At 45.6% G+C, this 25,000-nt stretch overlaps 3 protein-coding genes across 3 annotated transcripts in view; 1 reads left to right on the top strand and 2 right to left on the bottom strand.

Moving 5' to 3' along the window:
- LOC121301150 (adenomatous polyposis coli protein 2-like) overlaps positions 1-11,266 on the top strand; it is a 12,180-nt gene extending 914 nt beyond the window's left edge. The window contains exons 2-9 of the mRNA XM_041230287.1: positions 730-819; positions 1,821-2,196; positions 2,717-2,815; positions 3,301-3,440; positions 3,615-3,692; positions 3,981-4,097; positions 4,454-4,668; positions 4,768-11,266. Coding sequence (XP_041086221.1) covers positions 730-819; positions 1,821-2,196; positions 2,717-2,815; positions 3,301-3,440; positions 3,615-3,692; positions 3,981-4,097; positions 4,454-4,668; positions 4,768-10,483 — 6,831 coding nt within the window. The 3' untranslated portion in view covers positions 10,484-11,266. The remainder of the gene's footprint in view (positions 1-729; positions 820-1,820; positions 2,197-2,716; positions 2,816-3,300; positions 3,441-3,614; positions 3,693-3,980; positions 4,098-4,453; positions 4,669-4,767) is intronic.
- A 328-nt stretch (positions 11,267-11,594) lies between these two features.
- Positions 11,595-18,856, bottom strand: LOC121301496 (UPF0449 protein C19orf25 homolog). The gene is made up of 3 exons (XM_041230964.1): positions 18,727-18,856; positions 17,659-17,821; positions 11,595-16,057 (listed from the first exon to the last, which is right to left on the bottom strand). The coding sequence occupies exons 2-3, from the start codon at positions 17,792-17,794 to the stop codon at positions 15,861-15,863; spliced, it is 333 nt and encodes a 110-aa protein (XP_041086898.1). The 5' UTR covers positions 17,795-17,821; positions 18,727-18,856; the 3' UTR covers positions 11,595-15,860.
- A 559-nt stretch (positions 18,857-19,415) lies between these two features.
- LOC121301497 (receptor expression-enhancing protein 6-like) lies at positions 19,416-23,518 on the bottom strand (the record flags this gene model as incomplete). Its single annotated transcript, XM_041230965.1, has 4 exons — positions 19,416-20,693; positions 22,059-22,132; positions 22,558-22,726; positions 23,339-23,518. Coding segments are annotated over 4 exons (561 nt in total), but the record flags the coding sequence as incomplete, so codon positions are not given.
- Positions 23,519-25,000: the final 1,482 nt, after the last annotated feature.

The following is a 25,000-nucleotide window of genomic DNA, read 5'->3' as shown; positions in this document are numbered from 1 at the left end:
GTCTATGGGCTATTGATGAAAAACATAATTCATTGTAATATTGAGGGCTTGGGGTTCTTCTGTTATTAGAATGAACCTCAGTGGAGTCAGGCTTGATATATGTGAGAGGGTTCTAGTTTGGGAACGGGTGTTGCAGATGGATTTATGTTGACTACAGAATCTATTATATAAACGAAGTGATAATCTGTCTTTTCTATGAAACCTAGTTTGTATAAAATGACTCGTACGCTGTACATATACAACCTAGTATTATTTTATATATACACATATATAATAATCTATCTTGCTCTTCAAACCAGCAGCTGTAGAGGGTCCCACAGTGGGAAACCCTGCACTGAATGCATGCATCTGTGTGAACGAGCTGCGACTCTCATAACTATTTATTTAATGCGTCAAGCAAATCATATTGCTGGTAGGTAATATAGACCGCCGATTTGATAGGCTTGGATAGAGGGCTGAAAGCAGGAGCATCCAAGCCTGCACTAGGTACTGATGTTTAACATCGGACTCCCAAATCTTAAATCAAAGCCATTCTGGAGCGCAGTCCTTGCTTTCCAACCCTACCTTTCCTTGAATGAATGACAGGCAGTAGTCCTTGAGAAATCGGCACGCATCCCTCTAGAACAATTTAAGCGCTGGGTGTAGGGCTACCTGGCAGCCCATGGCAGCCGCACGCCTTACTGACAGTGTTCTGGCAGGGTTTCATTGTCACTCTGTGTTTCTTTTCAGATCCATGCCTGTGGGAAACCAGTTCTCCCAGACTCTGAGAGCACAGCAAATAACTGCGTTTCTGAAGCACCGAGCGACAAGGGAAACAAAGTAAGAATGGAGCCTGTCATTTACAATGACATGCATGTAAGCAGATTGCCATGTTCAGTGCAGGCTAAAATGGGTTGAAAGTAAAACTGTGTGTGAATATTACCCCCAGAAAACTAGGCAAAGATTTTTTTAAATAAACACAGATTTATTTTCTAATGTAATATTTACATGGTTATGTGTGAGTACTTGCCCTGTAACTGAATTTTAAATAATTAGTATTAGTATTAGTATTAGAGCGGCTCTAGCGTCACCTGGCTTTGAGCTTGTCTGCAGAATCCTAAGTGCCAGGACTGAACAGTGTTACATTCCATTCACATCATGTGACAATATGAACTTTCAACTTGCCAGCCCAACAAGCTCTCAGTCTATATAAATGCAAAGGCGGCAGGACTGGCAGAGCTGAAATGTCATATTGTCACGTGATGTTAATTATTATTATTTGTCCAAGGCGACTTAGAGACTAGGGTGTGTGAACTATGCATCAGCTGCAGAGTCACTTACAACAACATCTCACCCGAAAGACGGAGCACAAGGAGGTGAAGTGACTTGCTCGGGGTCACACAGTGAGTGAGCCGGGATTTGAACCCGGGACCTCCTGGTTACAAGCCCTTTTCTTTGACCACTGGACCACACAGCCACCTACTGCCTCCTTGTGTTAATGAAATGAGGAAGTCTGTTTGGTCCTGGCACAAGACAAACCCAAAGGGTGATTTAGGCAAAAATAACTCGGAACAATTGCGAACAACCTAAAATAGAAAAGGGAAATGTGAATAATGCTAATTAAATGACATTTTACTCTCATCCATTAAGGATTCCAGTATATCTGATCATTTCACCCAGTTTGAGCAGCCAGAACAGCTCATCTTTGCTTTTTGTTCAAACCAAATGAGATCTCTTCTAATAAGATAGGAGCCCCCTACACACAATGTAATGACTTGTACACTGTAGCAGTGCCCAGCATTTTGCTCAGGTTTCTTCTCCTGCTCCTTGTGGATTCCCAGGTGGAGATGGTGTTCTGGCTGCTGTCCATGCTTGCCTCGCGGGACCGGGAGGAGATGTCCCGCACCCTGTTGACCATGTCCAGCTCCCAGGAGAGCTGCTTGGCCATGCGCAGGTCCGGCTGCGTGCCCCTGCTGGTGCAGATCCTGCACGATGGGGCGGGGCCGGGCGCAGGAGGCTGCAGCAGAGATGCTCGTAATCGCGCCAGCGCTGCCCTGCACAACATGGTGTACTCCCAGCAGGACGAGGGCCAGGCGCGCAGAGAGATGAGGGTGCTGCATGTGCTGGAGCAGATCCGCGCGCACTGTGAGGTGGGCTGGGACTGGCTGGAGGCACAGCGCAACACCGCCGCCCTGGAGGGGAAGAACAGTAGCACAGGTGGGTAGTGCTGCTGGAGTCGTCATTGAAGGGATGCTTTATATCAGGGCTGACCAATCGATGGCTCTTCAGCCATGTGTTTTTCACTGAACTATGAGGACAATCTTTAGCCTTGAGTAGAGCCAGCATATTGATGCAACGTTTAATCTGAAAAGACTCCTGATTACAAGGGGATTGATGGGTTCTTTTGTAAACAACTTGAAAGCACTGGTAACAAAACTAAAGGGAGGGTTTAGCCCTAAAGTTCGACAGCCTATGTACAAGTAAATTCCAGATTCTCATAACAAATAGGAAACACTGTAAGAATTCTTACAAGCCTCTGAAGGAGTTGTTTAGTTCTAGTTTGGTAACTTTATTGGATGTGTTTGCAATTGACAACTTGGGAGTAAGAGCTTTGAGTATCTAGCTCTGAGTGTGTATCTGTGCTTGTTTGTGTGTGCTTGTTTGTGTACGCATGTGTGTGTCTGTCTGAGGGCTGCATCCCCAGGGCTGATGGATTCTCTCTCCCTGTTTCCCCCAGCCCTCCCTGGCCCTGTGGAGCCTCATATCTGCCAGGCCATGTGTGCGGTGATGAAGCTGTCCTTCGAGGAGGAGTACCGGAGAGCCATGAACGAGCTGGGTGAGCGCACTGCCCTTCCTGTCTGGCTGAAACTACTTTCATGTTGCAGAATGAAGCTCTTTGATGCCAGTTTGTTTTGGCATTAGTTACTGCCCATTCTTGACTGCCTTGAATTTCATTTTCAGAATGGAAAGGTTATTGTTTTTCATAAATAAAAATACCCAAATCAGATTAGATGTGTATTGAAAACAAACAGTAAAACAGTGTTGTTAAACATCTTCAAATCTAAGTGTCTTTAGCTACAGTAGGTTTTTGACACTGAGAAAACGTTTGGTGCTAAAGCTTGTCCTGGGTCACTGATAAACTGGGGGATTGCTACTTAAGTAACCCACAGTTTCTCCAGCTGTTCTTTTAAACACAGTAATGCCAGCAGTCTTGGATATGGAAGCGTTGCTATTTGTATATCAAATTTAGAGAGGGGCAGTCGATTTACACGAGTGTGTGCATTTAAATCACTTTTGCATCTGCGTATGTGTGTCTCTCAGGTGGGCTGCAGGCAGTGGCTGACCTCACTCAGCTGGACTTTGAGCTGTACGGCATGAACAGCGACCCTCTGAACACGGCACTGCGGCGCTACGCTGGCATGGCACTCACCAATCTCACCTTCGGGGACGTGGTCAACAAGGTAGGGGAGCGGCGGCACTCACCCAGGGGGTTTCGTTCTCTTCAGCTGCCGTTTTTAGCTGGTAGATTTCTTAGTAAAAAGGCAAACTGTTAATGCTGTGAAATCGCCGAACGTACGGTAGGATGTGACATTTCAAATTGAGTATACCTCAGTGCTGGTTATTCTCCTGTCCAGGCTATGCTCTGCTCGAAGAAAGGCTGCCTGCAGGCGATCGTGGCCCAGCTGGCTTCAGACAGTGAGGAGCAGCACCAGGTAAGAGTCTCCTGATGACACCCTTCAACTGAAATGGAAGTTTGGTTTGCAGCATTGGTGCATTATATTTTTTAAATAAATATATACAGTACTAGTACTATTTTTCTCTCAGTTGGCGAGCCTGTTCTCAGATCTAGATTCCTGTATTTAAGCAACATTAGTTTCAAAACACTCAATCAAAATAAAAAGTAAAACTTAAGAAACTGAGCAGACAATGCGTTTTGGCCAGTGCCTTCTTGAGTACACTTTCTAGCATCGTTGAGCGAGAGCCACGCCTTCCCTCTGCAGGTTGTCTCCAGTATCCTGAGGAACCTGTCGTGGCGGGCGGACATCAACAGCAAGAAGATCTTGCGGGAGGTGGGCAGCGTAGCCGCATTGATGACCTGCGCCCTGCAGGCAACAAAGGTGAGATACCTTCACCCCCGTCTCTATAACACAAACTGGAGAACCTCCTGGGCATTAACTTGAGAGAATATCCTGCAGAGAACCCACTGTCTAGAGACCAACTCACATCATGAAAAAGTAAACTATGCTAAAATAGGGCTCCCCATTTAGCAAGCAACGAATAATGTATTGATCTAGAAATATAGACTGGAGTTCAGGCATATAGTGCAGAAGTGTTGTCCGGAGGGCTAAATAGTGACAGACAGTTGCCAATCAACCCAAGGGGAACAGTTTTCCACTACAAAGTGGAGAGAGCAGTCAATCTCTCTCTCTCTCTCTCTCTCTCTCTCTCTCTCTCTCTCTCTCTCTTTCTCCAGGAATCGACCCTGAAGAGCCTGTTGAGTGCCCTGTGGAACCTGTCTGCCCACAGCACGGAGAACAAGGTGTCCATCTGCTCTGTGGATGGGGCCTTGGGCTTCCTGGTCAGCACGCTCACCTACAAGTGCCAGAGCAACTCTCTGGCTATCATTGAAAGCGGTGGAGGAATCTTAAGGAACGTCTCCAGCCTTGTTGCAACACAGGAAGACTACCGGTAAATGAAACAGGAATTACATTGTGTTGCCAGTTAACGCTTAATTTGAACTCTTACTATTCTGAGTTCTGATTCCATCATGTTTTATTTTTTTCCCAGGCAAATCCTCCGAGACCACAACTGCCTGCAGACCCTCCTGCAGCACTTGCGATCCCACAGCCTCACCATTGTGAGCAACGCTTGTGGCACTCTGTGGAACCTGTCTGCCCGGAGCCCCAAGGACCAGGAGCTGTTGTGGGATCTAGGAGCGGTTAGTATGCTGCGCAACCTCATCAACTCCAAGCACAAGATGATCGCCATGGGCAGTGCTGCGGCTCTCAGGAACCTCCTCACCAACCGGCCGCTGAAGTACAAGGACGCTGCCGTCATCTCACCAGGCTCCTGCATGCCTTCCCTCTACATGAGGAAGCAGAAGGCTCTGGAGGCAGAGCTGGATGCCAAACACTTGGCTGAGACCTTTGACAGCATAGAGAAGCAGCAGAGCCCCAAGCACCCCAACATCAACAAGCCCCTACGCCACATCGAGAGCCTGTCTAAGGACTACGCCTCGGATTCGGGCTGCTTTGACGATGACGAGGCTCCTAATAACTCCACCAGCTTAGACACCAGCAGCTTCTCTGCGATCTCCATGTTCCTCAACTCCTCCAATTTCCTCCAGGGTCAGCCCCGCAAGAAGGCAGGAGAACCTGAGAGGGATACCAACTCCCAGCCAGAGGAATGCAAGAAGATCCAGCCAGAGGATGATGAGGTCTCCCTGGCAGCAGAAAAGCTGGCCAGGAAGATCTCCACCACAGTAGCCAAGATTGACAAGCTGGTGGAGGACATCACCATGCACACATCCTCGGAGGACAGCTTCAGTCTGAGCTCTGAGGATCACTTTGTGGATTGGCAGTATGGTTCAGATGAACTCCACGAAGCCAGGGCCAAGTCTTGCTCCCCCTGCCGGCTGTCAGACACAAGCAGCTTTGCCAGGAGGGAGCGTCTCAGCAGGGCCCATGCCCTCCTGCGTCTCAAGACTGCCTACACCAGTTTGTCCACGGACAGTCTGAACAGTGGCAGCACCAGTGACAGCTACTGTGGCAGCAAGGACCAGGTCAGACCCTCAGCAAGGTCGGCCACCATCCAGAGACGGCCCACCAGGCTGGACCTGAAGGTGGCTCAGCAAAGCTACCCGGAGAAAAGCAGCCAGAGCCACAAGAATGCAGAGGAAAGGGTAGTTGTGGGGAAGAGAAACATGGGCATGCCAAACCAAAGCAGCACAGAAAAATGCCAAGAACCACCTCCACCGACACCAGCTACCCTGACATCAAACACCTCTGAAACCAGTGTGCCAACCATCAAACTTTCACCATCCTACCAGCATGTCCCCCTGATACAGAGCGTATCTAAGTTTGGGGTTTCCAGAAATCCAGTGAGCCCCCATGCACCCCAAGGACCAAGGAGACAAGCCTGGCTTCCAACTGTAGCAAACAGCACAACCTTAGGCAAGCTGTCCTCCATGGGGTCAGCCCACAGCCCAGCCCTGGCCCAGCTGGAAACTGTGCAGAAGTACTCAGTGGAGAACACTCCCATCTGCTTCTCCCGCTGCAGCTCCTTGTCCTCTCTCTCCTCAGGGGATGGAGCTCTCGATGGGCAGAGCCACAGCGAGAACGAGCTGGACAGTGACTCCTCGCTGGAGATCATTGAAGTGGAAGAATGCGAACCGGAGAAGACAGAGGAAGACTGTTTTGAAGACCTCAGTGAAGACTGCCTGGATGTCCCCGAGCAGAAGCAGTTCATAAGTTGCAGCAGCATCTCCTCCTCCAAGCCCATCGAGATCCCCTGTCCTGCCAAAAGGGAGAAAGTCTTCCTGCGGGAGGTCTCACCAGCTAGGCATGAAGACATGACCCCCTCCAGCTCCTCAGAGAACTACATCCACGAGACCCCGCTGGTGATGAGCCGCTGCAGCTCGGTGAGCTCGCTGGGCAGCTTTGAGTCACGATCCATCGACAGCTCCATCCAGAGTGACCCGTGCAGCGAGATGATTAGTGGCACCATCAGCCCCAGCGACCTACCTGACAGCCCAGGCCAGACCATGCCTCCAAGCCGTAACAAGACCCCCTGCTGCCTGGATGCCAGTGGGCAGGAGAGGGAAGGAGGGCAATGGGAGAGCAACCTCCGCAAATTCATGGAAATCGCAGACTTCAAGGAGCGATTCAATTTGCCTCCAGACTTGGACACCATGATCTACTTCACTGTAGAGAAGCCCACTGAGAACTTCTCTTGTGCCTCCAGCCTGAGTGCTCTGCCCCTTCATGAGCATTACATCCAGCAGGATGTGGAGCTCAAGCTCATGCCTCTCCCCCCAGCTCAGGAGAGCCTCAACTTTACAGAAAACCAGTTAGAAAGGGAGGAGGCTGGGGAGAAACGTTCCCTGCTGGGGCTGGAGAAGTCTACAGAGAGATACGGAGAGGGCAACTCCGATGACGACATTGAGATTCTGAAAGAGTGCATTAACTCAGCCATGCCTTCGAAGTTCAGGAAAGTCAAGACCACACTGATGTCCAGTCTGTCCACCCAAGTCCTTAACTCCCAAGCCCGCAAGTCCATGCAGCTACCCGTTTATATGCTGGTGCCTACTCACGCCACTCAGACTGCTTCTGGGAAGAACGGCGGGCCTGATCAAGATTTCCTCCAAGATGATTCCTCGTTTACAGATTCAGCCGAGGGAACACCAGTAAATTTCTCCAGTGCTGCATCCCTGAGTGATGAAACCCTTCAGTACCCCCTCAAGGATGAGCAGGTCTTAAAAGACCAACGGGTCAGGAGAATGGAAAGACAGGGTCTGATTCCAGGGAAAGGGAAAAGCATGGATGATCCCCATTCATTCTCCCACTTCTTGAACTCCACCAGTATGGCCGGCCAAGGTGATATGGCAGGTAACAAGTCAAGCAAGGTTGTCAAGAGAGTGATGCCAGCGCAGGGAATGCCAGTGCAGAATAAGAATATGACAGGTTCCCAGGACAGAAGCAGAGACCAAACCCCTGCCCACCTCTACCAAAGACGGGAACAAAGCCAGCCCAAGAACCTGCCCAACTTAAACCTTCTTGTCAGGAAGCAAACTGCAGGAGCAAAACAGAGCCAGACTCAGAAGCAGCTTGACAGGGAATATGTCCATGGAAACGTGGCATTCCAGTCAATGCGCCACACTACACCTACTAAGGAAGCCATTTACTGTTTTTACGATAAAGATCTGATGGATGCAGAGAGGAAGGATTGCAGGGTGACAAGTAGTGGGAAGAAGCACGGTAAGGAGGTTGGCCGAAGCATTCCTGCACGGACCATACCTGAGGCAGATCTGCACCAGCACCAGTCATTCCACCGGCAAAAAGGCATGGTTAGTAAAGTCAAGCACAATATGATCATGGATGAAACGCCTCCTTGCTACTCCCTGAGTTCCTCACTGAGCTCCTTGAGTGATGTTGATCTACAGGAACACCAAGGAAAAGTCCACCAAGTGTGGACTAAAACCAGACGTCAGGGAGCTTTGAGCCGGGCCCGTGATGCTGCCAGTGCTCACAGTGTAAAAAGCAGAGCTATGAATGATGAGGACAGTTCACTCAGCTCCATCAGCCTGGACTCAGAGGATGACTCTGTGCAGAGGTGCATCACCTCAGCCATGCCCAAGCACAGGAGACGACACTCTGCTCGGAGTAGGAAAGCCGAGAGGAAGCAGAAGCTGAAGAGCAACCTGCAGAAAGCTATGGAAGGCTGGAGCTCGGCTAGAGACCAGAGGATTGATGATGTGGCATCTGACAAAGACTCGGACCTCAACAGCGTGGAGTGGAGAGCCATCCAGGAAGGAGCCAACTCTGTTGTGAACACGCTCCAGGCTGCCTCACTCACCAAAGAGCCTTCTTCTGAATCAGAGTCCGTCCTCTCCTTTATGTCAGAACTGTCTGCGGGTTCCACCGTACAACTGACCCTGGACAGTATGGACAAGAAGGCGGCACAGAAAGACAGTAAGGAACATGGCAAGAGCCCCAAAATAGCAGACAACAGAAATTCCAGAAAACAGCTAGACTTTGGCCAGCGTAAGCCAGTGCCTAACCTGCCTGTTGTTTTCCGGGGCCGGACGGTGATCTATATGCCCACGACAAACAAGAACACTGCCAGCCCACAGAGGTCCACGCCAAAGAAGATGACACCCAAGACCTCACCTAAGACTGAAACTGCAGTAAAAAATCCCAGTCTGGCCCAGCAAAGGTCTCGGAGCCTGCACAGAATAGGACGTCCCGGAGACAAGGCTGATCTCACAGTGCTGAAAAGGAGCGTAACACCCCCAGCCAGGATGACGAAGGGAGGATCTTCGGGGTCATCCCAAAACTCAACACCATCAAGGCAGCCTCAAAAGAAGCTGAACTCCCCCACACAAGTTGGGAAACAGCTGCCAACCAAGCCTTTAATTTGCACTACAGAGAGGAAAACTAACAGCGCTGCAACACCTCCCACCCCCAAGACTAATACAAACACAAAATCACCAGCTCACAAAAAAACTCAGAAATCCCCCGTCCGCATCCCCTTTATGCAGGCTTCAAGCAAGCAAACCGGACAGTCTAGGACTATATCTCCTTTCCTGAATAACCAGCCCCCCAGCGGCCCTAGACCGACCACACAGCTGCCGGGAAAAAGGTTTCTGACCTCAAATAGACTGGAGCTGGTCCGAATGTCCTCCACCCGTTCCAGCGGCAGCGAGTCTGACCGATCTGGCTTCCTGAGGCAGCTGACCTTCATTAAGGAGTCCCCTAGCCGTGTGAGGCAGAGGGGCGAGTTCCCTTCCTCAAGATCAGTCCCCCCATCCCAGTGTGCCTCCCCCCGAAAAACCCAAACAACCTCCCCGGCTGTGTTCCTCTGCTCCTCGCGCTGCCAAGAGCTGAAAGCAGGGGGACAAGGGCAAGGGAGCCAGAGGCAGGGCCAGCCACTCTCCAGAGCCAGCTCTGGGGACAAATACCCAGCTGGGGAACGTCCGGCCAGAAGAACTAGTTCTGAGAGCCCCTCTAGGGTCCCCCAGAAGAAAGCCCCCGAAGCCTGTCAACAAGAAAGAGAGACCTTCAAGAGGCACGCTTCCTCTCCTCACATCAACGTGCTTAAGAGAGCCACCAGTCCCTCCTCTATTCTGTCATCTTCCTCTGACTCCAGTGGGAAGGCAAAGAGCGAGGAGAACACAAAGACAAGGCAGCAGAGACAAATGCAGCAGCAGCAGGGGTCCCCGCGGGCGAATGACAAAGTCACCTGGAGGAGGATCCGGGATGAAGATGTACCCCATATCCTGAAAAGCACGCTTCCTTCCACCGCTTTGCCTCTTTTGCCATCCCCCGATGGGCACAAGCAGATGCCTCCGCAGCACGGGAAATTGCCCACTGTGTCGAAGCCATCCAGGAAAACAAGTGACGCCACCGTGCAGACAGAAAACTTCTGCATCACTAAAACCAACTCCAGCACCTCGCCCAGCATGGATAAGACCCCGGCGATCACAGAAGAGGCCACCAAGGGTGCCCCCTACAGGAAGATCAGCACGGCTTCTGGAGGGAGCATACCCATTCTGGAGGGGGAGCTGGCTGAGTTTAAGAACCACAACACCACCACCTCCTCTTCCTCCATCCCGGGAGATGGGCAAACAGGAGGGGTTGGGCACTTCCGACAGAGCTCTCCCAGCAGAGCGGTCAGAGTCACCCCTTTCAACTACATTCCCAGCCCCATAGCATACGGCTCGCAGAGTATCCAGATCCGGGTGCCAACACTCAACGAAAAGCCAGGAGAGAAGCTGGAAGCTTAAAATGCAAAAGACGTCGTACTGCCAAACCACCCCCGTCCTTGAAATAACTGCTTAGGTATGAATTGTGCTGCTTAGGATGGCTTGCAGGGAAGAAGCAGGAGCAGCATTCAAGCTTCTTTGAATGAACCCCTTTTCCTCTGGAACTGTCCATGTCTGGTAGCTCCAGTGTGCCTCCCGGCCCCCTGAGCGCATCAGGAATACTTATACTGCACACTGGTCCCTTTTAAAACCGCTGTCATTAATGTAAATCACCACAAATCTGTACAAAACTTGGTGCTGTAGAAGATAGACTCCGGATGCTTTGCAGACTTTTGACATGATATGTTTGTTTTAATTCTGTGCAGACAACTGTGTCAGAAAATAGGTTAGGGAAACCTATTCTGAAATCTGCTGAAGAGAGATGCGGTTTAAGGTGCACCTTTTTTCTACTTTTGATATATGTACATAAAACTTTACCAGTTAGCAGTGCTGAAACAAATAGATGGAATATTTGAGCTATGCAGGTATGAGGATTTTTTCTTCTAGGTGTGTGCAGTTAATGTAATCCGTGCCAGATTAACAGAGCTCTTTAATTTATTCAGAGACCGCTCTCCTCCAAAAAGCACCTCTCTATAGTCAAGATCTGAACTGGATTTCATTTTTTTTTTGCTTGGAAGGAGTTTACAAAATGAATGCGGATTGGAAGTGTGACTTACATTTTGCAAATGTTAACTGAACAAACAGAATGCCTTTTAAAGGGTACATAAGAACCTTTTTATTTTATTGTGTTACATGTTCCCATGTGTTGCTACAACTATTTACGTAAGGTGTGTGTGTTGATTTTTTTTTTTTACATTTTGACCACTCTAAAACTTTTAAATTGCATGGACCCCTCAGAACTACATTTCCCATCATCCTCCTGCTCACATATGTAACTGAGATGGATTTACCAGTGAGCAGGAAGATGATGTGAAATGTAGTTCTGAGAGGTGCAGGCGGGTACATGTGACGCCATCTTGAGGCAGGGAGTGCAATTTAAAAGTTCTATAAAGGGCTCAAAATGTAAAAAAAAAAATAAATAAAACAATACACACACCTTTGTAAACAGTTGCAGCAACACATGGGAACATGTAACACAATAAAATAAAAAGGTCCTTATGTACCCTTTAAGGCTCAATAACAGTCCTGCCCTGAATGTGGCATCTGTTGAAATAAAACTGGTGAAGCTCTTCTGTACCTAGAGAGAGGAGTCACTAAATCTTTTCTGTTAAAGACACAAATTACACAGAAACCAAAAGACTACTCTCCTACTGAACTCTGTAGAGCGATGTTTAGCTTGGGACAGTATGTGTTCCTTACCTGGGATAAGGCTAGCTTAGTAAACTTTACACACACAGACTGCATTCTGAACTGTTTAAATCCGCCAGCTTGTCAGCTTCGCACTCCTCCTAGGAACTGACAGCTGCATTCCGACTCTGTAAACAGACATTATATGAAAGGGAACTTGCTGCTGTTGTTGGTCTGGCTTTGTGACTGTAATAATTAAACCAGCTGGGTAGTTTAATGGATTTTGCTGACTGCCATTAGCGTTCGCCCCTGGAATCAGTTCACCTAAGTGAATACCAACAACTGAAAATCATTCTGAGGTCGGTTTTGACAATATGAGAATTAGACTACATGCTAAATACTCTGAGATACACTGCTGAAATGATTCTGCTGCCAGTATTGTTGTCATCTAGTTTAGAGAAGGGGAGAGATATAATATCTCTTAACAGGCTATTTCTGTAATAAGCCCTGAAGGAAAGCTGCAGCAGAACCCTATGTAGACCACAGCATTGCCTGGAAGCAGAGTTTTTGCTATGATAAATGTTACCATGGAAGAAAAGCAGTGTCTTGTCAATAAAGGGAGGGGTGGAGCTTATCTAGCCATTGCAGTGGTCCATAGGGGTTCTTCATGCACGTACAATGACACAATGTCATTCTCTAAAGGCTTGAAGCGAAGCTATATTATTTAGCTTCCAACCCCCTTTTTTACTGTGTATTTAATGTCACTTTACCTTTTTTTGCCATCCAATTAGGTAAATGAAAAGTGTACAGTACAGCAAGTTTTTAAATATAGATTAGAATCCGAATTGAGAAGCTTTTTTCTTTCTGTCTTAGCCTGGGATATTTAGCACTACCGTGACTGTGTGTAAAATGTGTTGCATTTGTAAGCTCTGTGTTCTTTACTGCCAGACATGAAAGTCTAGTAACAGAGATGTCAGGCATTCGAGAAATCCTTCTCCAAGCCCCACGTCCTGCTGTACTCAAATGAGGGGGTAACATGATATAAAAAGATCTGCAAGACTGTGAAACAAAAAAAAAAAAAAAACTTGGCTACAGATTTTCCTGCAGCGCTGTGCTGGATGTCTAGATTTAACACCTGTGATTCCCAAGAGTTCAACGTGTCCGTCAGTGTCTGCCTACTTCTAGTACAGCTTTGACAGAATATTGCCTTGGTTCTCAATTGTGAACATCTCTTTTGATCTTGTATTAAAGCCACATTGCCTGGCCAGGTTTGAAGTACAAGCCAACATCAAGAGCCACAAACAGGCTTGAAAATCAGCCATCGAATGCTGTAAACACTTCACTGCTATTCGACTGTGTCTTCGTTTGGAACTTGGCATGTCTTCCCTTAGTGTTCTAAATGAAATATTGTTCATTTGGAGTTCTGTAGGTTGAAAAAAAAAAAACAACCTTTTGCTTCGTTACCTTTGAAAGTGGCCAGTATTGATGCCTCCATTTGATGCACCACGAGGCAAGACCAACGAGCAAGGCTTACGTGGGTTATAATGGGTTCAGATCCATGTGATTGTCCCCTTCAATGTGGCAGACATGCAGGGGGGTGGAATGGGTCACAAGGTTCCCTAAACCAGGTGACCAGGTCTGAATGGGCAGTTAGCTTCCGCTCAATGTGATCTGCAGCACTTTCACTTACCAATGTATGTATAAAGCTAAAGGAAAAAAAAACACTGTTTTACAACGTATCCTTACACTACGTAACACAGAAGAAACTGCACCTGATATTAAAAGCTTATGCAAAACAGCCAGCCACTCTGCCCAGCATTATTTGTTCAACTAGAAACACAGTATTTATTCATTCCGTTTACTCTATGCCTATGCTGTATGTCTGTGTGCAGGCAAAGTGATTCTGTGTAATCTGTTCATGTCTCTGAGCTGCCTTCTCCTGAATGTTGGTCCCCAGGTATTCAAGTCATGTGCTGGAACCCTTGGCATTCTACATACTGCAAGGACTAATGACTTCCACAGATATTTGCCCCCGGCAAATTGAGTCCTATAGGCACTTTGTACAGAATCGCACAGGTATATTGCACATGAAGGGGTCGAGTGGAACGAAGTGCCAGCCATCAAAATCAAATCTGAGTTACACGTGGGGAAACAGTTAAAACCCACATGCCTAAACTCTGAAACAGTTGCATGGGGAGGCACACAAGAATGTCCCAAATTTCCATCTCTTGTGCAGCTCTGCGTAACTTCAGGTTGAAACATCACACAATAACTAACTTGAGGGTTAGGTCTTTGGTCCACTGACCCCCTTCATCTATGAGGGGCGTCACTAGCAATGCCTGCTTTGACAGGGTCCCGGAATAGCAAGCAGGACAGTTTTTCAAAAACTTTTAATCTGGCTAACAAGCTATACAGATTTAGTAATTCTATATTTTGCGCTCGAGATTATTTAAATAATTATGATTATGAACCAGTTTTTTTTTTAATTTATTTTATTTTTTTTAAGTAATTTCGATCACAAAATATACAGTTACAAAATCCGGATCACTGTTCTCACAGTTTTGAAAGACCGGCCCCAGGTGATGCCACTATATTGCACACATACATACTGCAGTGTTGCCAGGTGCGCGTTCTTACCTCACGCTCAGTACTATTATGCAGCTATGAATTCTCATCTTTTTAGATGTCCTGTGTGTCGGTGTTGTGCGCTGAGAGTTTTCAGTGTTTCTTCTGTCTCGCTTCTCTCTCAGACTGGGACACCGGACAGTTCCACATCTGCCTGCCTGTAAATAAACATAATCATACCTCTCCTTCTCGTGGGGTAAAGGCCATCTGTAAATGTTGCTGCAAATGCTCAAATGTAGTGCACCTTAGTGTTTTTTTTTCAGTATTAAATAAAGGATCACTTATTTCATGCATGCTTTGGTCTTTTCTTTTAAACTGTTTGCGGCTTGGGCATTGACCACAGCTGGTCCGAGTGGATGGAGTCTCCAAGCAGACCTGAAGAAACCTTCAGAATAATCAGCAGCCACCGTCAAACATATCCATCATCCCTAAACAGACAGCACAACAAAGAAACAATAAGCAAGGAGTTTACTGTTAGAATGAACTAGGCTTACAATGAGTAGAAATATAACAATTACTGATCACAATGGTTTTTACTTTGTCAGCATCAGGGAATAAGACACCCACTGCACAGCAGTTTGATCCATTCATGGTTTTACTATGAGTTTAATAGAACACACAGGAGCTTGTTAACTATACTCTGGGGCTAATCAAGCTCGTATTTAAACCTGGAATGGGTGAAACTGTTATGCAATAGGAGTCTTACTTCCATCCCGGCAGCCCTCAGTTCATACATAACCATGCATCATAATATGCACAGGGTTGTTTTCAGAAGCCTTTTGTTAAGGCTCTACTCATTTTCAGTATGAAGTATTCTCAATGCATTGATTATTTGTGCGACATTCAATTAGGAGACTGCTTGCTTATTGCACTTCTAGCAATGAGCAGCTTCACTTTAACCCAAAGCTGCAGGCTGTATGTCCAAAACAACAAAACAGTTACTTCGAGACACCCAATAAGATAAACAAGAGAATTCAACCCCATCTTAAACAGTACTTTAGTTTAGTTTAGTTGAATGCCAATATTAATGTAATAAGTAAACATGTTCAGACCTCTCCTCAATGCACTTATCCCTGCAGTAGATCCAGACTTTCCACGTTGAATCTATCCTGCCACCACACTACAGATTCACTTCCTGTGCAATGTTTACTCCATCCATACCTATAAAACACTTCATAAATTAAACGAAAAAATGTTTCGAACAGAAGCCTTTTCCAAAGTCTTGAAGGAAATGAATCAAATCAATTGACAAACATTTGTCACTGGATTTATTACGTTTCTTTTAGTATTGCTGAAACTATTTACTGAATGTAAAAGGCCTTGGCACGTTACACCCTCAATGTTCTCAGAATCTGTGATGAATGTTGCTCAAGTACGAAACTGTCCACTAGAGAGCGCACTCTCCAGCCCCTGCCCTTAGCTCTGGCGCCCCTGGCTCAGCTTGAACAGATTGCCCAGCATTGTGAAGTGTTTTCTGGCTGGGCTCTCACAGCGCCCTGCTCTTGATCTCTGCCGTGCTCTGCTCCAGCTGCTCTCCGGCCCGGCGGAGTGCCTCTCTCCTGGCCGCCAGCTCGCTGCGTGTGCCCTGCAGCTCCTCGTTCAGCTGGTAGTACCTCCAGCACTGCTGGTACCGCCCCTCCAGCTCAGCCTCCACACCGCCCCCTCGCACAAAGCCAGGCAGATCTGTCCAGAGGGAAAGGATTGGGTTCAGGATTTACACATAAGAAAAGTGTGGGTATGTGAAAAGACTTTAATACCATCAAGGTTTGTTAGCACACCAGTCCCCTACTGGAGGGGGGGGGGGGTGTCTGATTTAAAAGCACAGAATCTAGTCTTTTTTTTATGTTCCCAGTGTTTTAGATCCTGCTGTCCTGCTAAATGGTGTTGCATATACTTTACATGTGTTCAATAAAATCTGGGCAACCCTAATTTAAATAAAATACTTTATTAGATATATGTTTAATGTGGGTAAATACATTTCAACCTCTTTTTAACAAAGGAAAACTTATTTAGTGTAATACATTAATGAATACATCTTCTGTGATGATCAAGTGCACCAGTCAGTACAGTTGCATGCACTTCGTATCCCACATGCTCCAATATGCAGAGTATGTGGGATACGTGTTCTGCACATTGTATGATACAGCACTTTATCAGGACCCCTCGGGAGATGTATAAATATCCCAAATAAGCAGCTGTCCCAATTAAACGAGAGGCGTTTGAGACGACCTTAGGTCACACCCTTTTTTTTGGTGTCTAAATGAAAAGAAAAAGAATGAAATTACATCGCATTATGATTATATGCTAAATAAATCTTTTAAAAATATGAGTCAATTGCTTCACATTATATTCCTAAACCAAAGGAATTGCTGTTTTTTTTTGGGGGGGGGGGGTTCTACATCAAATGTAAAAGAATCTTATCCCAGGACGAGGCACCTGCGATGTCAACACGACAACTTTCTCTGCAGCCTGAGAAACCACAAGAGACTCCAGCAGCTCCTTCAAGAGCTCACTGCGGTTGACGCAAGTCACAGTGTAATCACATACTCACTGCACTGCGCTACGGAACCTGTCCTGCTCTGAAGAGAGACCTCCATTCATCACTTGAAAATACCGTACCCCAATTCAATGAAGTAGTGTCCCAAGTCAACGACATAAACAGCATTAGGAAGAACACATTCTCCCAGAGGTGCATCCCATTTAAGCAGAAATCCCGATTATCAGTATCTCGATTAGGCAGCGATGACTGTTGCAGATCTTTGCAGCAGGTTTTGATTAGCTATGCCTGCCACAGCTGCCGTGACAACCCAAATATTTATTAATTTGCTACCAATGCAGGCTGGCTGGGAGATAGTTTTCTATTCTGCCAAGACAGGAACCACCTTGACAGAAAATTAACTGGAGGCCAATGCGGTCTATGCTGGTCAGAATGCTCTCTTTCAGAGGAAACATTTAACAGTGTGTGATTCACCTGCCCCAGTTTCAGTAAAGTTGTGTGTGTGTGTTAAATATAATTCCAGCTGGGAAAGGGAATCTGTCTGGCCAGCAAAGAAAACACAGGAAGCTTTAATTCAGTACAACATACAATTTTAAAATAATGAAATCAAGTAGATAAACACCTCATCTTAGTTCTGAAAAGTGGTGCGGACCAACAGGGACTTGAGTATTGTTCTTGGAGTAATACACTGTTCAAGTAAAGTAAACTTCCGTTAGATGTGAAGGGGTTAACAGATACAAGACAGTGGGGAGAATGGATGCAGAACGGAAGTCACACAGACCAGTACCTTCGCTGGCCTCTTGGAGCGTGACAAAGACGGGGTCGTTGGGGGAGGCCTTGGCGATGTCCTCCAGGATGTGATCCACGCTGGGCTGGTCGGGTCGGGTCGGCAGAACCACTCGCTTCTTGCCTTTCGACGACATTCCTCAGTTCAGCCTCTGCACTGGATCCTGCAGACAGAGACCGCTGAGTGAGCAGCAGACAATTCGTGTGTACTTTCACTGCTTCCTGAAGAGTCTATGTGTGTTTTTGCCTTCTTGCTTTTCAATAACAGTGTTCTCTTCAATTATTGCCAATTCCCACTTGTCTGATATTCGATTAGTAAACAGCTTGCTGACTAAACCTCTATTCATTGTGACTGTTCGGCTACCAGTATGTGATCACCCTCAGTCCCAGTCTGGGGCTTTTCCATCCTATAGGCTAATATATATGATATTGTAATATAATAATATATGTCTCCCCTAAGCGGGAGACAAGAATTGCCAGGATGTGAAAGACAACAGTTTAGTTATTTACTTTGACACAGGTGACATACATCTATCTTGCCATCACAATAGATGAGCTTTCTGTGTTCCAGCTACTGGGGACCCATCTAGTGTCTGTGGGATCCCAATACCTCTTATACAGAGAGTAGCATAAACGTCCCTGAGGTAAAAAAAAAAATAAAGCCTTATTTCCACCCTTACGCACTTTTTAGTCTGGAATTATACGTTAATCTCTGTCACAACAGAGATTCTGACAACGTACAGTACAGGACACCAAGACATCCGCTAAACCTTGATACACGCATAATTAATACGCACTAAATAAAACAGTTACAAGCATTTAGCCACAAGGGCCATACCATATTCCAGTATATACCCTTATCTAGACCTACTGAAAATACGTGTCTTATTAAAATCACATCCCGTATAGAAAAAGGCATTTATAATTTAAACACTGACATTTCTTAAGCAAACAGCACATGCTGTAATGAACATAATGTTACATATATGAACATAGCTGAACACAAACGCAAGCTGAGGAGAAACTGACATTCATTTTCACAACGTGCGACGTCTCAGAATGTCCTTACCTGTTCCTGCTCACTTGTTTCGTTTACTTTTGCAAAAACAGCGCGCTTGCTTTGGTTTGTTTTGTTTTTTTTCACTACTTGAAATGAAAGTCACATCCGGAAAAACAGTCCATTCGGCTATAAACTCCCCTGACACGTGACAACCTCTTCCCGATGCGCCGAGGTTCTGGTCATGTGACAGCAGCCGAGAGCTTGATTCAGTATTATAAAACTCAGACAAATAAACACATCCGATCGGAACAGAAAGGGAGCCACGATTGCTACCATCTGCCTTTTTGCCATTGTGGTACAACTCCTTTACATTTTAATGATGTTTGCAAACATTCAGTATATTTTCTTTTTGTCAATACACTGCTCTTTGTCTCCTCTAGCCTCCATTACAGGTGTCTATGATAACCACCTGACTTACGAACAACATAAAACAAAAAAAAAAACCACACAATATTTTAGTAGTTACCTACAAGAAGAACTACTTGCAAAACATAAAAATAAGGGAAACAGTAGAGAAACTAAGAAAATGAAATGTGAAGCTACAGCCTATTTAACAGGTTTTGAGCTAATTTAAAACAAAACAAAACAAACTTTAATTACAGGGCTGGCAGAAGTTGGGAACATGATTAGGGAATAATATTTTTTTTCTCCAAACTGTAAAAACAAGCACCAACATTATCTCAAAGCAACTAGAAATATTAAATATTATTCAGTTTTATTGATTGAAATAAAAATTCTCTTTAACAAGATAACACAAAGATGTTTTTTTCCCCATCAAATAAAGCCTTCATTTACATGCACATGTTCCATAAGTAGAAATTCTATCTTTATTCATTATCAGTATTAGAATTGTTAAAACACTCACCCATAAAACTTTCAATCACTGTCAAAAATATCAACTGTTTTTTTGAACAGCTGTGTGAACTCTGCGGTTTGAGAAGTTTCTCTGCCAAAAATTTGAAATAAAAAATCTATGCATTATAATAGATACACAACTCATAGACAGAGACAATGAGGTGTGATACCTTTTATTGGACTGACTAAACAATAATGTAATCATAAGCTTGTTTAGATTGTGAAACCATAGAAATTACATATTTTATATAGCAGTGGTATTCAGGTGCATCTCTTTCACTCCATTCAAAATCAAGGACTGGATTGAAAGAGACACAAGCGAGGATCACGGATACGTGGTTCTGTTTGTAGGTTTTGCCCCCAGTAGCTGCAACAGCTCATAAATGTTCCCCTGGCCATCTGTATAAAAACACCATCAGGATTAAAAAGAAATCTGTACACAGAAGACAGCCAAGGGAGAAGCCACAAGGGGGCGTTTGGAAATGCCGAGTGGACACGCTCTGTCCCTGAATGAATACGTTGTGTGCTGTGCTTGTGACAGATTACTGGTGATCACTGGACACACTGAAATCTTTTCATTAAAGCTACGTGGGAAGAAGTCTTGCAAGCTCTTTGTGAATGTGTGTGTGTGTGTGTGTGTGTGTGTGTGTGTGAGTTGCTGTTTAAATAAAGTTAATTTGACACACTGCAATTAAACTTCCACTGGACTGAAACTGCCTTGAAAATGAGATTATTTTAAAACCAGAATTAACCAGCTACTTATTCAGGTGACAGTAGGAGTCTTGAGTGGATAAACCTTGAATTAGGTCAATCTATGCTGCAACAGCCCACTGCAGAAGTGATTAGGGGAGGGGAGAAAAACTTCTGCATTTACTGATAAACGAATACAAGAGTGTGTCAAGATAGAATCTGATGTGCAACTGATGTGAATATGAATCAGAGATTGTGGGCGTGTGAGGGAGGAGTACAGGAAGGGGTTCATATCAGTCTGTGAGCATGCAAACAAGTTTTATGGTTTCTTTCTTCAAGTCTATAGAGCAGGAGTTCAAAGTTCTTCCTTCAGTTGTGCAATCACTGTGACTTCGGATGGTCAAGGACGTGGTCTGTGACGAGGTCGGTTGCTGAAACAAACAAAACAAAACAAAAAAACACAAGTGTTACCCGAAGCATCTGGAAAAGTAAAATGCCAGTGTTGGTAATATTTCAACAGTGGTGGGATTTAAATTCGCCACGGTCGAGATCAGTTAAATAGACCTAGGAAGCACTATTCAAGTCTCGATGCCAAGCATTCAGGTGAATGTCTTTCAGGTGAGATGTTGTTGTTAGTGACTCTGAAGCTGGTACATAGTTTGCACACCCTAATCTCTGTAAGTCGCCTTGGATAAAGGCGTCTGCTAAATAAACAAATAATAATAGAGAAGGGCTGGGTTTATAATTGATAACTTACCAGGCTACAGCTCAATCTACTGACAGATCAGGCTACAAAACGTGAACAGCATGGAGAAAACACAAGAAACACCAAATTGAAACAGACTGAACCACATTGACAGGAATGGGTGTAGTTCTTAAACAAAACACAGCATATAGAGAGCCGGAAGCAAAAATTAAGTAAATTAATACTATCACTATTTATAACATTACCAGTAATGTTCAAATATAGTTTTAGGTGGTTTTGAATCCGCCTCCCCCCTCCCCCCTCCCCAAGGGGGGGGGAGGGGGGCCCTGGGGGAGAGGGGTCTCACAGAGAGGGCTGGAGGCAGAGTGTCTCTGCTGTGAATCACCTGCCTAATCCAGCCAGATTCCACCCTGCTGCAGAGAGCCGGTGTTTAGAATGACCTTCTGCAGTCAGGGCTTTCGGTCTATTCTTTACATCAGCGTTCCTCCCTTCAAAAGCCTCGCTTAGAATGGGATTACCCAGGAGATGCCATATTGCAGTCGAAGGTCCCACAGTTGAATACCAGTTCAGATGTATTGCTGGTGTAAGCATATGAATAAACCACCAATCCTATTGCATGTCAATTAGCCAAGGGTCATTTCAAACACACAGACTCTCCTACATTCTCCGTTTCCATCTGCAAACTACAGCAGTGCTGCCCTACAACTGAACAGAGTTCTTATAAAACTGAACCGCATGTGCAACTAAACAGGTGTAGGTGTGCGGCAATGGCAGTAACGTCTTCAGGACAGGTGACCATGGCCATATATTTAAATACTTAGGTATAGACCAGTTACCTAGCAAGTAGTATTTTATTTTTACGTATAGACAATTCATTTGGATATTTTAAAGCAGATTGCAAGATTCGCAGAGTGATAATGCCCTCCAATATGACAATCTGAGATTTGACGTATGGGTTACACTTAACGGTACTGGTGCCAAGCAGGCCAGAGAGCACAGTTCAGGGCTAGCGTAGCACAAGATGAGCCCTGCAGATGGAAACGCACTAACTATGTGTGAGCGGGACACCAAGCAGTGGATAGCTACATACAGAAGTGCCGGGCAGCTCTTTAGGGCCTGAGTCTGCAGGCAGCAAGGTCTTGGTTTGAACCAGAGTGTGCAGAACTGCAGCCAGAAAACAAAAACGGGCAAATAAACCACAGAGCAAATCAGGGGGGGTAGAAATGCATAGATGGTTAAAGTGGTTAATACAAACAGGACTGGAGCTTCACCGCATTAGATGAAGCAGAGTGCTACTCTCCACATTCAGTAGAGGGTTCAAAGCCTCGATTAAACATTCAGGCAAACAGACTTTTAGGAGTTACAAGAGCAGAATGAAATTACTTGACTATACTCCTTAAAATAAGATTCAGACCTTTTTATTTGCAATTATGAATTGGAAGGGATCGGACGTTCGCAATCCGACATGAAATACTGTACTGCCATTATGCTTCCAGTAGACTTTTGCAATCTCATTTTGTAGTTTGTTTGAACACATGATGTTAAATGGCTATGGCTTTGGAGTGGCAGAGCCCCTGCCCCCCTCGTACCTCCTCGCGTCAGGCTCTCGGCTGCGTGGATGGTCTGGCCGCTCAAGTCGTTCACAACACTGTCCACAGAGGCCTGGTGCTTCAGAAAGAAGGGGAGGACCAGGCGCTTGTACAGGATCTGAGAGCCGTTCCAGGAGACTGGTGCCATGCACCACAGCAGGAACACGCACTGAGAGAGAGAGAGAGGGGTCACCACAGCTGGAACGTGCACTTCGAACACAACCTACACTGGCCAGCCCAACCTTTCCTCCAACAGGACCAGGCTTTGAGGTGGAGAGGCTAAAAGCACACAGGCAGGGAACTGTTCTGAGGCTACTATCCTTCCCACAGACTGGCCAGATCAATCTCTCGGTTACTTAACTGAACTAAGTATTGGCCTAATTAGTGAAGATTAACAGGTGTTCCAGATCTTTAGCCACTGATGATGTAAAGACACCTACAAAACCTGCTGGACAGGAGCTCTCCAAGATCAGGGCTGGACACCCCTGATCTATACTGTCCTGTGTGGGGATGACTAGACAGAGTGGTCCTGGGTTGTATAGTGTTTATTGTAGTCCAGGTTTTCCTGCGATTTCTAACTGTGTACAAAAGATGCGCTGTGGATAAAATCAGGATAACACTAAAATATGGCATGGCTCAAAACTGCTATTCAAAAGGAATTATATCCTACCTTATTATGTGGTTTTTTTTTTTAATGATCTTAAATTAGAAAAGCAGCCTGACAGATCCATCTTCAAGACACTCAATCAACAATATGATCCCATCCTGTCCTTTGCCTTACCTTCCCAGCATAGTAGAATGGGAACCAGTAGAGGAAGATGTCCGAGAAGAACTCGGCCACGCTGAAGAGACCATACACCACCCAGTAGGTCAGCCACTTGGTGTCGTCCTCCTTGTTACTGCTCTCGATAGCCTTGATCCTGTGGGGTGACGCGGCGTGTTGCTGTACCACTGCACTGGCTTAGCACACACACTGCCCTCCCCAGCCAAACAAGGAGAGAGCCTGTGCTAATCCCAAGTCCATTGTGAAACCAAGACAGCTCGGTCTCACAATGCATCACAACCTTATGCCATCTGTGGTGTGACAATATCAGGTCTGCATAGCTGAAAAAGCGTGTTGATAAATATATATTTTGGTTCACATTTATGTTTTGCTTCCCAGAGCTACAGGAGAGCTTGCTGGTTACATTCCTAGGATAGAGGAATATTTTCAAAAGGGGCTTTTTATAATATGTACAGTAATACCTCCAGTGACTGAGTGGTTCTGTATATATCACTCCCCTACTTTAAAACAAATCAGCTTTCTATGTGGCTTTGAGCTTGCTGCGAGAAGGCCTTGTTGTTTGCCCATCTGTATGGGTTCCTGACTGCACTGAAATCACGCAAGACTGACCTTTTAAATCTGTCAGCCACACCTGTTCTCTGGCACTATAGCAGTTCCAACCAACACAACAGAAAGGTATAACATTATATACAGTAGATTTTCTCCATTTAAAATATATGCATCCTGCCTCTTCATTTTTTTAATTCGACACCACGCTTTACTTGTAACTCAACACTTTTTACCAGTACCGAAGGGATAAAAACTATTAAACACTAGTGTATAACTCGACCCTGTCGTCTCACTGACTGAACTCTACATGATACTCTTGTTTCAATGGACTGGAAACGGATCGTTCACTCACTCATTCTCAACTACCAAGTGCAGCTGGTTACAGTGTTAGTTCACAGCGAGTGAAGTGAAAAATGAGTTCTTGTTCAATCAGCTTTAAAGCTCAGCTTATTCGGGATAGCAAGCCTGTCAGCAGAACTTTCAAAGTACGTGTTTTTGCATGTGAGTTGGCTCATGATCTCTCTCTCTCTCTCTCTCTCTCTCTCTCTCTCTCTCTCTCTCTCTCTCTCTCTCTCTCTCTCTCTCTCTCTCTCTCTCTCTCTCTCTCTCTCTCTCTCTCTCTCTCTCTCTCTCTCTCTCTCTCTCTCTCCTCTCCTCTCTCACTGAAATAAGCCCTTCTATCGTCTTGACTCGTCTTGAAAGTTATCATACACGCACACTCAAACGTACACTACTAAGAGAGCTCGTCTCTCACTCCTCTCTCCTCACCTCCTGGTCTCGTCATCTCTCTCTCTCTCTCTCTCTCTCTCTCTCTCTCTCTCTCTCTCTCTCTCTCCTCTCTCTCTCTCTCTCTCTCTCTCTCTCTCTCTCTCTCTCTCTCTCTCTCTCTCTCTCTCTCTCTCTCTCTCTCTCTGACTTTAAAATCGACCCAATGAGTCCAACACAAGAAGGAAATTGGTACAGAGAAAAGCAGACTAAGATTCACAAATCACAGCGTGGTTGAATAAATGTGCAGATCCTCAATAAAAGGGAAATAAGCCAAGATATTTCATCACAACATTAGGGTCAATACTAATAAAGCCTTGGTTCCCTTTGACAGAAACCATAACC

Source organism: Polyodon spathula, chromosome 27 (assembly GCF_017654505.1).
Source record: "Polyodon spathula isolate WHYD16114869_AA chromosome 27, ASM1765450v1, whole genome shotgun sequence".
NCBI lineage: Eukaryota > Metazoa > Chordata > Actinopteri > Acipenseriformes > Polyodontidae > Polyodon > Polyodon spathula.
The sequence above is the reverse complement of the archived record's forward strand: the minus strand, read 5'-3'. Positions and strand labels throughout refer to the sequence as shown.